General features: G+C 31.1%; 1 protein-coding gene across 1 annotated transcript; it reads right to left on the bottom strand.

Annotated features, from left to right (window-relative positions):
• Positions 1-629: 629 nt before the first annotated feature.
• LOC129290337 (probable L-gulonolactone oxidase 6) lies at positions 630-3,823 on the bottom strand. The gene is made up of 4 exons (XM_054927082.1): positions 3,109-3,823; positions 2,468-2,723; positions 1,645-1,746; positions 630-1,513 (listed from the first exon to the last, which is right to left on the bottom strand). The coding sequence occupies exons 1-4, from the start codon at positions 3,820-3,822 to the stop codon at positions 804-806; spliced, it is 1,782 nt and encodes a 593-aa protein (XP_054783057.1). The 5' UTR covers position 3,823; the 3' UTR covers positions 630-803.
• Positions 3,824-16,924: the final 13,101 nt, after the last annotated feature.

Consider the following 16,924-nt stretch of genomic DNA (forward strand, 5'->3'; position numbering starts at 1 on the left):
TTGGTGTAATTATTATTTTAAAATAATGATTAAATTTTAAATTAAACTATTTTGCAGTCTTGCCTCCAGGCCTTGGCTCCATCACTAATTATAATTTTGGGGTGTATCATAAGTATGGGATGAAAAAAAGCACGCAATAGTATTAATGTTAATAATAAATTCATTACAAAAAGTTTTCATATTTTTAAGTACTTGAAAAATTTGCAGAGTTTATTTAAATTTTAAAATGAGAAATACTACTTCAGTTTTTAATATAAGATAAAGTTTGAAAGTTTCTTTGATTTTAAATATAAGACGAGGTCATAGTAATTAATTTTTTACCTCCATTATTTATTTATTTATTGTCATTTGAATTTTTAAAGAATTACTTATTATAATTATTAATTACAAAGAAAAGAAAAATTGAAAAGTTACACTCATTCTTCCAATTTCAAGGTTATAAATAATATTGCTTAATAAATGCAGCACTTGTTAACCTTGTTTTATATTAAGGACTAATGCAGCACATTCACAATTTCATTTAAAAAAAACCTACATTATTTTTTATACGTTGCAATTGCAACTTTTATTTAGGGACTAAAATTAAGAAAATACCATAAAAAGAAGCAATAATTATGTCGCATTGCAAATTACAGAGAATCATGTATAGTTCTCTTATTGAATTAACACGCAATATTAGAAACCACATTGCATTATTCCACAACAAAAGATGATCAGAAATATCTCAAATATGAAATATCACACAATGAAAAGCCCTTTGATTTGAAGCATCCTTCCATCAAAGCTTTTCCTTTACATCAGTCTCAGACTTCGAAAGTGCAGACTCTAGCTTCCTTATAAACCTTGCCAGGCTTGCAATAATATTTCTTGGCTGGAGCACAATGACGATCTTCTGAGCAAATGCACAAACCTTCAAGAGCACACCCATCTTTCAATATCATTACGCCTTCTTTTGACCCTAGAATCTGATCTGTCCACTCGTTAGAGAAAATCCCTTGTGGGTCATACTTTCTTTTCACACTTAAAAACTTGTCAGCATTTGGATACTTCTTGATCACTCCCTTGAATGCTACATTCCTATTCTTTCCCCAGTGGGGTAACGCTCCATATTTGAACAGCCCTATCTGCTCAATCTCCTCAAAAATGTTCTCGAAAAGCCTAGGATTTAACGGGTCCTTGCTTTTATAGTAGAGGAAATCAAAATCCAGAGAATCCTCTGTTCTTCCCAGGTAAGCACTTGAAGCTTTGATATAGCGCATGAGGAAGCCACCGTAGAGCTCTAATCCACAGAGTGCCTGTGGCTCTAATTCAAGTAGCTTCTCCACATCTTTAATGAAGCTTGGAACATTGGACAAGGAAATGGTGAAGGCTGTTTCATGAAAGAACCGAAGTTTGAGTCTGGAATCAAAGGGGCATATGGTGAGCAATGCGTCTTCTTTACTATCTAGGCATGTCCCACTCGACTGCATGCGATTGTTCTGTCCAATCACGGGGTACCCAGTAAAGATTGTACCTATTTATGCATACAGAAACTAGTAAGTTATGATATTAATGTCGGTTGAATCAAGTCGGGGCGGACCAAAAAATATTCATGAAGGTGTTTGTCAAAATGTGTGAGCAGAAAGTGAGAAAAAGAATGATTACCGTTGTTAGTCAAACCATAAGCAGATGTAAAATCCGTCATAGTCACTGACTCTGCATCCACGCATTTTCCTTTAGCATCCCTTGTTGCTTCTTGAAGTTCCTCTGTTATAGACAATTCGACTTCTCGTTAGTTCCTCTGTTTGGAAGGCATCGGAACAAATGGTCTAACCCAACCAAATGGTTTTATTATATATGTATAAAATGCGCTCGTGGCTGCTCGACTCCTCTCTATTTTTTTTTTACCAAAAAAAAAAAATTTAAGTAAGTCAAGCTTTGAGGTTTGTCAAGGCCAAGGCTCAAAAAGTGTTTACAAATATATTTACATACCGTCCATCAATAAAATTTTCATCTCGGTAATAAAACTTAAACTTACAACCTTATAACTTATAGATCAAACCTTTATTAATTAGAGTAACATTTGTTGGTAAACTAAAAGTTTAAAACTAGCTTGTTTCCTCACGTGGCTGCCTCTTCTGTCTGCAGTCTCAACGACCGTGTTGTGGGTTTGGGATGGATTCCAGTCTGATAAGCATATGGGTTTGGGTTGATCTGTTTTTTTTTTTCTCTCTTTGACTTCAACTAGTTATGGATTGTTCTACCGTTTTTTTCCCCCAACCCCTTATGACAGAAATCGGTTCAACCCGGTCTAGTCTTGTACCAGATGGTCCCCGAGTTAGACCGGGTCTTAGATTCAGAGACTGAACCTGAGGCAAGACAAGATCAAACTCAAACCGGGCTTCGGGCTGTTGATGAACCCCAGTCCTTGTACAGCTTGACTCGAATCTGTAGGAAAATGAAAAGGGAAGGTACGCAATTAACTAACCTGTGACTCTGCTTTTAGCTAATTGAGCAGAGGGAGTGGGACGAAATTCGATGGAATCGTAGAGACCATTTCCGTATTTATCAACGGGCACTCGATCATCAATTCTGTACACTGCCATCTTTTGCGTAGGATACCACGACACGTCACCAAACTCGTGCTCTTTCCCAAATCTAAGCACTTCCTCTCCCAAATTTGAATCCTTCTTCATCACGTACGTAATGGATCTTTTAAACAATGGTTCTAATTGTAAGGTTACCTGCAAATTAAAATATTACTTCTTTGTAATAATTGAGACTTATCAATTATTAAAATATTAATAATTGAGAGTTATATGTGTTGATATATATCTAAATATTAATATAATAAGTATGATCTAAATTTGGGCTTTGAATTTTAATTTGAATGATCTAAATTTAAAATATTACTTTATATTTTTATTAATATTAAATTGAATCTCTTAAATTAAATTTAAAGCATATTGATAATAAAAAATTTTATAAATTTTTTTAATCAAAATAAAATTAAAATATAAAGTAACATTTTAAATTTGGATGATTCACACCTCATCACACTAATTGGTAAGATCAGCGTGAAGAGCACTAAAAGTTCGTTGCATGATAAGCGTGGAATGGAAGCAGTACCTGAGAAACAACCCCGAGAACCCCAATGGAAACCTTGGCGGCATTGAGTTCTTCGTCAGACTCGGATAGGCTCCTCACCTTGGCATACCCTTCTTCAGCCGTCGCAGGCGTCACAATCCTCATCGACACCACATACTCATGAACCGCGCCTCCCTTTCCCCACAGCGAGCTCCCATGAGCCCCCGTCGCCAACAGTCCCGCCACCGTTAATCCCCACCAGTACGGCGTATGCGGCAGAGCCAACCCATTCCTCGCCGCCTCATTTATCAGGTCTCTCACAAGAATGCCGCTCTCTACCGTCATCCTTCTGCTCTCCACATCGACCTTCACGACGTGGTTGAGCTTTTTGGTGCTTATGATGATCCCATTTTGGCCTCCAGGGCAAGCAAGCTTGGGGATGCTGTGGGAATGTCTGGTGGCTGCTTTCACTTTGGTGTTGGATTTTGATGCTGAAGCCACCATGGAAATAAGCTCTTGCTCGGTGGTTGGGTACAGCACTCGGGATGCTCGGCAGGTGCTCCGGTCAGGGAAGGTGCCGTAGGCGTTTGTGATGGTGCAATCTGTGTTGCCGGATTTGCACTTGATGGGATCAGGTGGAGGAGAAGAAAATGCCCCATTCAAGAAAACCAAGAAGAAGACGATGAGAACGGATTTAAGCATTTTCATGGTTGAAAATTGGCTTTTGTTTGTGAACTTTGATTGTTGGTGAAGCATGCCTGCTGTGATATGCGTGTTATATATAGAGAGATTTTGGACAATGCAAGGGAAATGAGAGGGTGGAGCAATTTGACTGCAAACATGAATGTCCAGTTAGTCAGAGTATGAACTCATCATATCATAAATTATCAAAGAATGACGATACAATAATGTGCGTTATATATGTATCTAGAATCAAAGCGAGACACGTCGATGACGACTAGCAAAGTTATATCAGTATAAGCGACCAGCTAGCAGAACCATTAAGCAAATATAACACAATGGATGCAATCGAAGTGCAAGTCTGCCAAAAAGAGGATAATTAAAAGCTTCCGACCTGAATAAAAAAGTACGAGGCACTTATAAAAAAATAGTACGAGGCAAATAAACAATTAATTTCATAAATAATAATATTTGTATTAAAAATAAAAATAAAAGTTTCAAACATATATAGATTATTATAATTAAATTCAATAAATTCAATTTTTTTTTTTAAAGATGAACATTGACATTTGACCATTCCTGAGATTAACACAGGAATGCAAGATATCAATCTATTCAGAGGTCCGGTCAAAAAATATAAAATATTCAGAGGAGGGGCCCATGGACCTTTTAGCAATACAACACATGACCCACACTACTTTTTAAATTTGATATGGAAAAAATCTTTAAAAAATTGTTAAAAAAGATCTCATTACAAATTTAATTGTAGAGAAGAATTTGAAAACTTTTCTAACGTGAATAGAACTGGTAATTCGAATTGAGCCCAACGGATTAATTTAAACCTACTCAAAAAAAATTAGGATTGGACTTAGAAAAAATATAAATTTTTTTTATGTTTGGGCCTATTCGCCCAAATACCCAAATAAAAATATTTTATTTTTACAAAATATATTAAATATGATAAATATTTATTAATTAATTAAGTTTTAGATTATTTTATACTCAAATATCATATTTTGAGTCCTATACATCATTTAAGTTTTAAAAAATATATTTTATATTTTTTATAAAATAAAATAATTAATTTTTTGAAAAAATTAATTAAAAATAATTTTAAAAATATAAATTTGGGTATTCAGGCTGCTCGAAACCTAAAAGAATTCAGGCTGGGCTTGGCTATTCAGGCTTTTTAGAGAGTTGAGCCTGTTCGAGTCGAGATTATTTAGGCCAAGTTCGAATAGGCCCGGCCTGCCTGAATTTCCAACTCTAAATATGAGGTACTTCACTAGTAAAAAATGAGACAAGCAAAATATCAAAATGCTCTTCTTCCTTCACAGCAACAATCATTGCTCTCGCCGTATTCCTTAGGGGTGTTCACAGGACGGGACGGGACCAGGATACCCCTGTCCCTTGTCCCGTCCCGAAAAAAAGATCGGGACTGAATTTTGGTCTCATGTCTCGTCCCGTCTCGAAAGTCGTCTCGTCTCGTTAAGAGTCGGGACGGGACCGGGACAAGATCGGGATGTCCCGCCGTCCCGATAAATGAAATAATATCGAAAAAAGATTCGGATAATAATGTTCATTAAAATTTTAAATTATATAAATTATTAAGTTTAAAATCAAAATAACATAAGTACATAAATAACAATAATTTAAAATCAATTATTGAATTATATTAATCACAACTACATATTATAATAAAAAATACAAGTGATCTTTATGCTATAAAATTAACAACAACAGGCAAGTCAAATATAACATCAAATAATTGTTCTTTTACTTTAGTGAAGATATACTAAGCTAATTACTCTTCTAAAAATAAGCAAGAAGTATGTTATAAATAAAAGTTATTAAATAGATAAATATAAGAATAAATTATATTAATATAATTAATATATTATAAAAAAGATATCGCTATGTTTACTCTATGCCATTAAAATTATCAATATAAAAAAACTTTAGTTTTAAATAAGAATTGTAAGTATTAAAATTATAATTGATAAAATTAATATAAGTATAAATTATATTAATATAATTAATATATTTAAAATAAAAAATAATATATATAATATTCGGGATGGGACGGGACGTCCCGATGGTAATCTCGTGTCCCGTCCCATCCCGAACCCCTTTCCTTTCCCGTCCCGTAAAGTCCTGTCCTGATTATTTTCGGGCCGGGACAAGACCCGTCTCGATATGATCGGGACGATACCGGGCCAATCGGGATGGGTCCAGATTGAACACCCCTAGTATTCCTCACATTACCAATCACCCTCGTCCTTCCTCAATCTTATAAGTCGATGCTCCCTCAGTTTCAAGACCAAAACCTGAGTTCTTCGTTGACAAAAATCATGCCACCACTGTAAAAAAAAAAGGGTGAATCCTAATGTGTTTTTCTTTTTTAATGCATTAGTCGATTGATTTGGTTTTGATTTATGAATAATTGGTTTGATTTTTCTGTTTAGATTGCAATTTGTTGATTTTATTAACACTCATTATTTGTTGTTCGTCTCAATTTTTGTATAACTTTGCTTGGAAATTTCATTCTTCCTTTTTTTTGTTCGCCACTGTGTTGCTATCCTCTCCATTTTCCTTATTCATTTTGTTTCCAAGTTCCTCATTCACTTTCTGTATTCGTGAGTTCATCCCTGCTGTGGTTTTATCCTTCGAGTTGTCACCTTCAATGTCTTTGTTTCCTATATGTGTAATTAAATTGATATTGCTAACAAAGAATTCATTTTGGCGTTACTTGCACCATTTGAATGTATAGAATTTCACTCCACTAGATACAATTAACAAGTGAAAAAGATAACTCTTTAATATGTGACAATTAACATAATTAATTGGTAATCAAATTAATTAAATACAATTAACATGAAGACTTATGGTAATCAAAGATTTAACTCAAAAAGATGATTACTAAGTTTTAGTTCAAATTCAAGGGATCTCAAATTTTTAAATATCAATGAATTTAAATTAATCAAAATTCTTTATATCAGAGTAAAAACAAGTTTCAAAAGCTCGGGATACTTCAGAAGAGTGAAAGAAATCAAAAACAAGTAAAAAAGATAACTCTTTAATATGTGATAAAGCAATGCGTCGCGACTCATGCACACTGCACCACGGTGTGTTACTCTCTATGCCACGCACCGCGGCTTAAGTGCCATGCGCCACGACATGTTGGAAGAAAATTTAGCTGATTCTGCTGTCATTTGACAGTAGAGTTAGGGAACTTCCAATACACCTTGATTCTTCATTTGACGCTCGAATGATGAGATCTAGGTGTCTACGAAAAGCTCCTAACATGAACTAACTAGTAGTACAGGTTTCACTTTCAAATTAAGTCACACCAAGAAATTGGATACCTAAATATAATTTGACCATTTTTAACAACTTTTATTTAAAATGGGTGACCAAAACTCTCAACCTGTGCCAAAAGCCTTTCCTAACACCTAAACTATGTCTATTAAACTTAGAACTATCAGTACAACATGTCACCCACATTTAAACCAAATATAACAAAAATTCACTCCTCAACCCCATTTTATCAAAAACAGAGGGGGAGGTAAATTGTCATTACTTTGAATTCAATTAAATCCACACATGTTCAAATCATCATTTTTATACTTGCATTAGTACTTTAGCCCTATAACCATATATAACTCAACATACATAAATACTTAGGATCCAAAATACAAATCTAACATTTGTATCAACAAAAATAGTGCAAATGCAAAAACATGCAATATAGAATAGGCAATTATATACTATTACACAAAATAAACTAAGCTAAAGGCATACAAAAAGAAATATGCTAATTCCTAGCCTCTTAAGCCTTCTCCCTCTCTGCACCAGAGTTAGAGCCTGAAAAGTATTAAATGAAAAGGGTGAGGCTAGCCACTCAGTAACTAAGCTTAAACCTACCCTATATAGTTATATATTAATTATAAACCAAATACATGCATAAGAAACCAAGTAAGTGAAACATACTCACACATATCATAACTTGTCATTTATCATTTAATAACTTCTTTATCTAACATGTACTAGGCGTATTATAATCATATTCTCAAATATGTGATCATGATCCATTATTCACGTGACTTGCCATAACTTATCTCATGTGACACGTCATATGTTTACTTAGGCAATGATCAACTAAACTTATACCCTTCTTATTTCCTCAAACTAAAATCGTGGGTTATAACATTGATTAGAGCTTCGTTAGTGTGACTGGAATACCCAAGCTTACAATCGTGAGGTGTGACCCGACCAAAGATCATATGACTCACTCTCGGATCACAGCTTTCCTCATTCTCGAATATCTAAGGTGTCGCATACCCTAGACTATTCTCCTTATTGAACCGATGGAGATAACTAGATTCTAGTCTCTCGACAAACTTTGGGACAAGTCCCTTGACAAATTATGGGACAAGGCTATACCCTCATGCACTAAAGGGCAACCTAAATATCATATAAATTTTTCTCTACTCCCAATCCCTAGGTAAGCTCCCCCTGCTGATCATACCATAATCAATACTCACTTATTTCACTTTTTTCTTTCTCATTATCAAAATTAATATATTAGGCTCACGACCAATTACTACCCAAGTGTACATTAATTTCTTATCTTTCACTTATATCACATACACCCATTTAATTTCTTATCTTTACCAAATCAATCACTCACTACTCATTTACAACACATCATCACATTCATCTTTCTAAAGACATATACATATTCATAGTTTAAAAATATCTTGATTTGGCATTTTCATTTCAAACCACAATAACATTAGGCACATTAAATTTTCATACACTCATTGAAACTAACATAGGCTTTCACATTGAAAATCAACCCATGCATACAACATTCACATTTAGAAGTCAATTTATAATAAATTAACATATAACTATCCAAAGTAAGGTTTCCCTAGGTTATCTCAAACCTTTGATAGGTCAACGGTTTACCCTCAGTACAAGAGCTTTCAAGCTTGAATTCTCAAGCCAAATAGGTGACGCTAAAAACTATAATCAACTAAGTTGAATTTTATCAACATTATCAATTCGAGTATTAAACCCTTAATCCTGTACTTTTAAATTGCCCAATGTTCACTTTACATAAGTTAGAACCTATCCATTGGATTCATTATTTATCTATAATATCATATAACTTCATTGAACAACTAAATTGCCATTAATACCTCAACAACCATAATAATAACAAATTTAATGTCCATTTTTGGACATTAATGGAGCCTATCATCCAATAACCACTAAAATCATTTATATTAGATTTAAATATTTTAAACAACTCTCATTAACTCTATTTGAGTCAATGCGTTTAAACCCATATCCTATATGAACCGAAATCACTATCCACATCTAAACCCTAACTCAAATCCTTGAGAAAATGGAAGAGAAAAGGAGAAAAAGGGTTTAGGAACCTTACCTTGGATGATTTGGATCTTTAAACCTTCTCAAATCCTTCCCTAGATCATGCTCTAGCAAAGAAAATATGTGTCTCCTCCATTTTCCTTTTCTTCCCTTCTGTTTGTCGTATCAGATTGCGTATTAATTTTGTAAAATTCACATCGTGCGCCGTAGCGCCTATCCCCACATGCCACAACATGTGATATAGAGAAGGAAGTTCTTGTCTGATGGCCTCGTGCGTCACGGCGCACCGCACACGCGCCGTGACATATGGCACAGAGGCTTTTTAGCTTGTTTTTCTCAACTTTTTGGTCCTAAAATAACCCAATTTCATTTTAGACTCATATTATACCTGAAATTTTAACTAAAAATACTTATTATTCTCCTCTAACCACACGCCACGTCAACCTACTTAATTGTCCTTATTAATCTTAGTAAATTAGAAAATTAAAAACAGGGATGTTACAGAATGTTTATTTTGATTGATTCTATTTTGACCCTCAGGTCATATGTAATATGATTGAGTAGATTGTTCAAGGCCAAACTACTTATGAAAATATGACATTGAATAAATAGATGTTTGCATTTGAATTATGTTACCATTTAATGTTAATAACCTTCCCCTATCATTTTTGGAATTAAGGGGTCAAGGGTTTGAAAATGAGATATAATGCGTGTTATGAATGTTGTGATGTGTTACACTAATTGTTCTAAGTTTTTTGAATGTAATTTAAGTGTCAAATTGAGCTTTTGGCACATTTGTTGGGTTTGTGACACCCTAACTATGTTTAGAGTGAAAATATGGTTTAAACACATTTGGATTTCTTACCTTTTAGTATGAAATAATTTTGGACTAAAACTAGTAACATTAACTAGTTTATGGAAGGAGTTTTCTATAGACAAATAAATCACCTCAATAGGACGTCGAAAGGAGATTTGGAGCACATTGAAAGTTTATTCCTAGAGCTATCAAACTAACAACTTCTGTTATCATTTATTGTGTAATAGTGCATCACGAGGCATGGCATAGAAAGGAATTAGTTGTGGTGCACTCCTTTCAACCACAACAAAGACCATTTCATTTTGTTTCAATCTATTCGCAATTGTTTAAAGACTAAATTAGTATCTCATGCTTCCATATACATTATTACTCTAATTTAAACTTATTTATGCTTTAATTTAAAGTGTTTTAGGTATCAAAGCTTGGGATCCCATTTTATATTTTGTGTTTGAAAAGATGAGGTTGTTTATTTGGTTTTCCAAATGATTTAATATTTTTAGTTTTGAACTATTTTACTATGGTAGTGAATATTGATTTTTCAATATTTTTAGTTTTAAAGGGTTAGACCATAATAGATCTTTATTGCAAACCCATTTTCCTTCTATTATGGTAAATTCCTTTTAATTGCAATTAACTATTATATGGTAATATGATAATCCATTTGGGTTTGCCCCATGATTATTATGGTTGTTTTGTTTAAGTAATTGAGGTAATAAGAAAGATATTACATCACTATGCTAGCTAGTCTTTGATCAAAGTACATGTGAGATAAAAGCAGCATTTATATCTGAATGCAATCAAAATTCATGTGACCATAATCATATTAATGGACATAAAAATAATAAGGAGGAGAAATGCTCTTTGAATGTTGTTGTTGAAGGTTTGCTGAAGAAATTGAAAGGGAGTACTTTTGAGAACTAGGAACTTAAGACAGGTATAGTCAATAAAGATTTATCCTTGTTTGAGTGGGTAAAACTGATTAACATGTTCAAAGAAAAAGAAGGATCCTCCAAAGATGCACAACTTAAATGCTCTTAAGTTTATAAATTATGATATACACTTCTGTTAGACTCAATGTTCAATACCAAAAAAAAAATGCTCCATAATGTTATGTTGCCATTTCAATAAATTGTTCTAAATTTGTATGAGTATATTTGTCATATATAATTTTTCATAAAAAATGATACAATCAGAGACTATAATTCCTTTTTTGCTTATGAGTATATTTATTTAAATATGTTTTCATGAAAAATGAAAAAAAAAGACTCTTATATATGAGTTAAACTTGTTTTTTAGGATATAATTAACAATTAGATTTCAAGAAAACTGATATTTTCCCACGGTTTAGCTAGGTGTAACTTTTCTTTCTCAATGTGTAAGAATCTTTCATAGAATACAAGGTCCTTCCTAGTGCATAATGTTTTCAGTTATATGCAATTTTTTTGCCATATACAAAACTCTCCCATTGGATGCATATTTCTTCAACTGGTGTAAGATTTCTTCCTTAAAATACATAACTCTATCATTAGGTGGAAGTTTTGTTCCACCATATTTAAAAATCTTCCATGATATGCAAGGTTCTTTTGTTAATGTATAATGTCTTTAGCTATATGTAATAAGCTTTCATGATATGCAAGATTTCTACCATCATATGCAATGCTCTTTCACATATTCAAATTTCTTTCACAATATACAACATTTTTTTCATTATATACAATCACTCTCCCTTTTAAGCAACACTCTCTCATTATGTGCACCACTCTTCTGTATATGCAAAACTCTCTTGTCGATGTAAATTTCTTTCAAGATATGCAATGTTTCTTCTGTTATATGCAACCACTCTCTTGTATAACCAACACTCTCCCATAATATGCAACACACTCCCACAAATGTAGATTTCTTCCACGATATGCAACGTTTCTTTTATCATATGCAACACTTTCCCATATACACAATACTCTCTTGCAAATGCAATTTTCTTTTATGATATGCAACCCTCTCTCTTCATATGCAACATTCTTCTGCAGATGTAGATTTCTTCCATGACATTCAATGTTTCTTATGTGATATGCAATAAACTTTTGTGGGCACACATTAGGTGCAAATATATTGACATTAAAGGACCTTATGATATATTAACATTAAAAGACCTTGTTTGACATATTAACACTAAAGGATCTTGTGCTTTAATGCTCGATAAATTATCACCAAATGACCTTGTGTGACATATTAACAGTAAATGACCTTGCTTAAATCTTAAAATTATTGACAGTCAAGGACCTAATATCCCAAGTTTTTTGCAACAATAAACATCATGGTAAAGTCTTTTTGGGCAAGTTTCCCAAAGATATTTTTTATATATGATTTCATCGCATCTTAATGCTTTTTAATATCTTAGAAGAAATGGAAAAATATAAAAAAAATTAATTAACTATTAAATTATTTAAAAAATAATAAAAATTGAATAAATATATGAAAATTCAATTGTCCAAATTTAGTAATCTAAATAAAAATTTGTACGGTCGATATGAGTGAAGACCAAAATGGAGAAATACTGGTTTGGCATAAGAGAACGTTCAAGTTATATGAAGCAGATGAAATCAAATCCTCTTATTTTTCTTGTTACGTTAAGCTAAACGTTGTCTTCATTGGCCGGTCATATTTCAAAACTAATTGCTAATATCTTCCGGATTGCGCAGCCCATCGGGAATTCCGTACAACTAATTGCTACTGAGATCATGATTGACACGAGCCAACCATTATTTCAAAGGAAAAAAAAAATTTCCAACAACGAAAAGGCAACACCCCAGGAGGAAAAAAGAAGGCATTTTTAACAAAAGTCAACTTTATATAACGTGAAGCTACCTACAACATTAATTCAACTTGATCATTTGAATCTATTTTTAATTTTGTAAGGTTTGACGTTCATATCTCATCAGATATATGTTAAACATTTTGAAAAGTACTTGTTTCTTTCAAACAAGTTACTTGACTAGATTTTTTTTAATCTTTTGTCCTGAAATTACATGATTATGTTATGAGCAAGTTTAAAGCGTAGACACGTCTTAAAATATTAACATGTTTGATGGAAAAGTCTTTTGAAATCATAAATCCAACTTTTCATTTTAAAAGATTAGTTGATTGGGCAGGAGAACTTTTTAAACTTATCAATCCCAAATTATGTGTGGCTCATGACAACAGGCTAGATGTCTAGATCAAATCAACAAATTCCAGCATGAATTAGATCTAATGGCGGCGCACCTTGTAAGATATCATTGTTGTGTAGCGTTTGACACGTTACATTAACCGTCACAATTTTCAAAATCATTGATCATATTTCATATATTATCTCTAGCTATCAGTATAATCAACAAAAATAAAATTAATTAATCTTCCTTATTAATTTAGGAACAATGACAAAAAGATCCTCATAAAATATACAAATGATAATGAGGTCCTATAAAATGTTGTAATTCTTCTCAAATTCCTAAATATCTTTTTAACATTAATAATTTTTTATGAAATGATTAAAATTCTCATAATTTAAAATAAAAAAAGGTAACAGCAATATCAATTACAACTTTTTATGTGTAAATCTTTTATTTTTTTAAATTTTAAGTGTTGTAAGTATTTGTGATTACTTTAGTTTGAATAATGACTATTTTTTTTTGACAATGACTAGAAACAAGAAATTATAACTTTCTATTTATAAATTTTTTATTTATCGAAATTCAAATGTTGTAAATATCCATAACTATTTTAATTTAAATAATGACTAATTTCTTCAAGCAATTATAACTTTCTCTATACAAAATTTTGATTCACAAAATTTAAGGGTTTTAAATATTTGTGACTATTTTTTTTCTTACAATAATTAAAACAAAGCAAGTAATTACAACTTTCCAAATAGAATTTTTTTAGCTGGGGTATTTTAATAATTTCACCAAATATAATTAATTTCTGGAATATTTTTAAATATTTGAGAAGAATTTTGATATTTTAAAAATTTCATTGTCATTTACATATAGTTTTTTTAAAAAAATCTATCTATCATTTTCACGTTAATTTATCCTTTTTTTCTATCCATCCAGTACATTACATTTTTAAAAAATGGACTGCTGCTGGCTGGTAAAAGAAATGAATTGCTTCTTCTTGTTTCTGTTTTTTTTTTAGAGGATGAATGCTTTTTTTTTAATCTGAATTCACTCTGCACATTTGGACATTTCTGTGTGTGTGTGTGTGTGTGTGTTAACCAGACAGGTTATTGCATTCATGTTGTTAGCATATATTATTTATAAAAATTTAATTTGTTTAGATTCATTATATCTATTAAAATTTATTTTGTTTATATTTAGACAATATTTTATATTCCTTAAATATTATTAGGATATTTATTATTTGTTATTAAATTTATCTATATATTATAAGTTCTTCATATCAATAAAAGACGGCACTTTTTTTGGTCTCTTTTATTTTTCTCTTTACTTCTTTCATACGAATATTTTGTATTCATTATATATTATTAAAATATTTATTAGTTATTATTATGTTCAGCTATACTTCATTTGTTAAAAAATATAAAGTATTTTTAAGAAGTTATATATTTAAAAATATAAGATATTTTTAAAATGTAATTGATGTGTTTTATTCAAAAGTGCACATAATAAATAAATCACATTATTTTTTAAAAAAATGAAACCACCTTACTAATTAGGGATAAATATAGAAATATAGTTTTAGTTTGAATATAATTAACTACATTATTGAGAATGTGATTCAGTTAAAAATGTCTTATATTTATTAATGAAGTATATTATAAGCTCTTCATATCAATACAATATAATATTTTTCCAGCCTTCTATATTTCTCTCTCAACCAGATTTTTTTTATATATTTAGAAAATATTTTGTATTTATTAGATAGTATAAAGATATTTATTAGTTATTATTAGATTTATTTATATATTATAAGCTCTTTATATTAATAAAATATGACGCTTTTCCCATCTTTTTTAATTCTCCCTTGACTTTTTTTTAATAATAAAAAGTTTATGTGAGTTAAATTTCAGAAATTACTAGAGCAATAGCATGCATCCAAATTTAAAAAATACTTATAATGATACTTACATATTGCTTATGAATAATGTAGTCACATTGGCAATGAGATTAATTTTTATTGGTTTTTCATCTTGACTTCTTTCATTTATTGTGATTCAACTTGGGGGAAAAAATTAAGACGTAGCTGCAATGTCCCATCCCGTACTTATTTAAAGAAAAGAAAAAAAAAAATTACTGATATAGGACTCAAGGCCCTAATTTGGTACGCATCGTGAATCTAGAGAATCCAATGCTGTCAAATGGCTTGAATTATATATCCTTTTAGATTTTAGACCCTGCACGCACGATTCATTTAACTAGGACTTTAATTTCACAAAGTCCAAGCTTTACCGATGTCATCTCATTTCAATCCAACATTTTAAGACATTAAGCTTATAACATAGTTATATAAAAGATATACGTTCTACACACACACACGCAAAATATATTCATACACCCATCGAGAATACAGGATAAGGATGAGTTGATTAATTAAAACAAAAAAATATGTTTCATTAAATTAATTTTCAGAGTTAAAAAAAAAAAAATCAACCATCAGTGTTGGAAGTCAATTTTTGATGTCATCTCATTTCAATCCAACATTTTAAGACATTAAGCTTATAACATATTTATATTAAAGATATACGTTCTGCACACACACACGCAAAATATATTCATGCATCCATCGAGAATAAAGGATAAGGATGAGTTGATTAATTAAAACAAAAAAATATGTTTCATTAAATTAGTTTTCAGAGTTAAAAAAAAATCAACCATCGTTGTTGGAAGTCAATTTTTGATGATATATGGTGGTTGATCATGGCTAAGAGCAGAGGCGGAATCAGCCTCTAAACTTGGGTGGCCGATTTTTTAATAATTAATTAAATTTGTTTAATATTTTTTATAACTAGTAATTTATAGAGTAAAAATATATTAAATAATAAATTATGCATTGTCACATATAATGTTAAAAAACCAAAAAGGAAGAATGACAAGTAAGGACTTTATAAGAATAATAATGTCAAATTAAAAATTTTAATACTGAAATATGGCAGAACAGGTACTGAAATTTGAGAATATTAATGTTAAAAAAAATCTTAATTACAAGGTACTTATTTGTCATTCTTCCAACTAAAAACCTTGGTCTCTTTCTTTGGAGAGCACCTCATCTCTCTTTCCTTTCTTTCTTTTGTCATCATTCACTACCTTAACGTCATGTTTGGTTACTAGAATAAAATAGATTGAAAAAATAAAGATAAAAATGAGATAATCAAAAAGAATAATGAACCACATTTATAAAAGGAGAAGGATAATTTAGTTCATCGAGATTGAAAATTATGATTCATGAGATTTTTAAAAAGTGTAATAATTCTCATATTTATAGTATATATTAATGAGTTTTATCATGTTTATCATGAGAAAGAATGATAATTTGATTTATTTTTGTATTAATTTTTTTAACCCAATCAAATCCACTCTTTTTTTAGTGATCAAGAGGAACTCAATCTTCAGCTTTCTAGTTTGACCTTTGTGGCTCTCTATTGAGAACATTTGGTTCTCTTGTCTATGCTTTTTTGACATCAAATCATGTGGAGATAAAACTAGCTACCTGTTCTTGCAGTTGCTACATTGTTGGATTGAAGATTTTCATATCATCAAGATGGCAATGAGCTTCTTAGATTGGTTGGTGACTTGAATCTATGTATAGGCCCTTTCTTCATTTATGTTCTATGTTTCTTGTGTTGTTATTTGTTTTTTGTTCATGGTCCTTTCACATTTAGGAATGTGTCTTTGTTTGTAATGGACCAATGATTTTTAATAAATTGATCATTTGTCAAAAATAAAACTAAAAACCTTAAAAAAATAT

This window comes from Prosopis cineraria, unplaced genomic scaffold (assembly GCF_029017545.1).
Source record: "Prosopis cineraria cultivar Desert tree isolate PC_DT_omini unplaced genomic scaffold, ASM2901754v1 PC13, whole genome shotgun sequence".
Classification (NCBI taxonomy): domain Eukaryota; kingdom Viridiplantae; phylum Streptophyta; class Magnoliopsida; order Fabales; family Fabaceae; genus Prosopis; species Prosopis cineraria.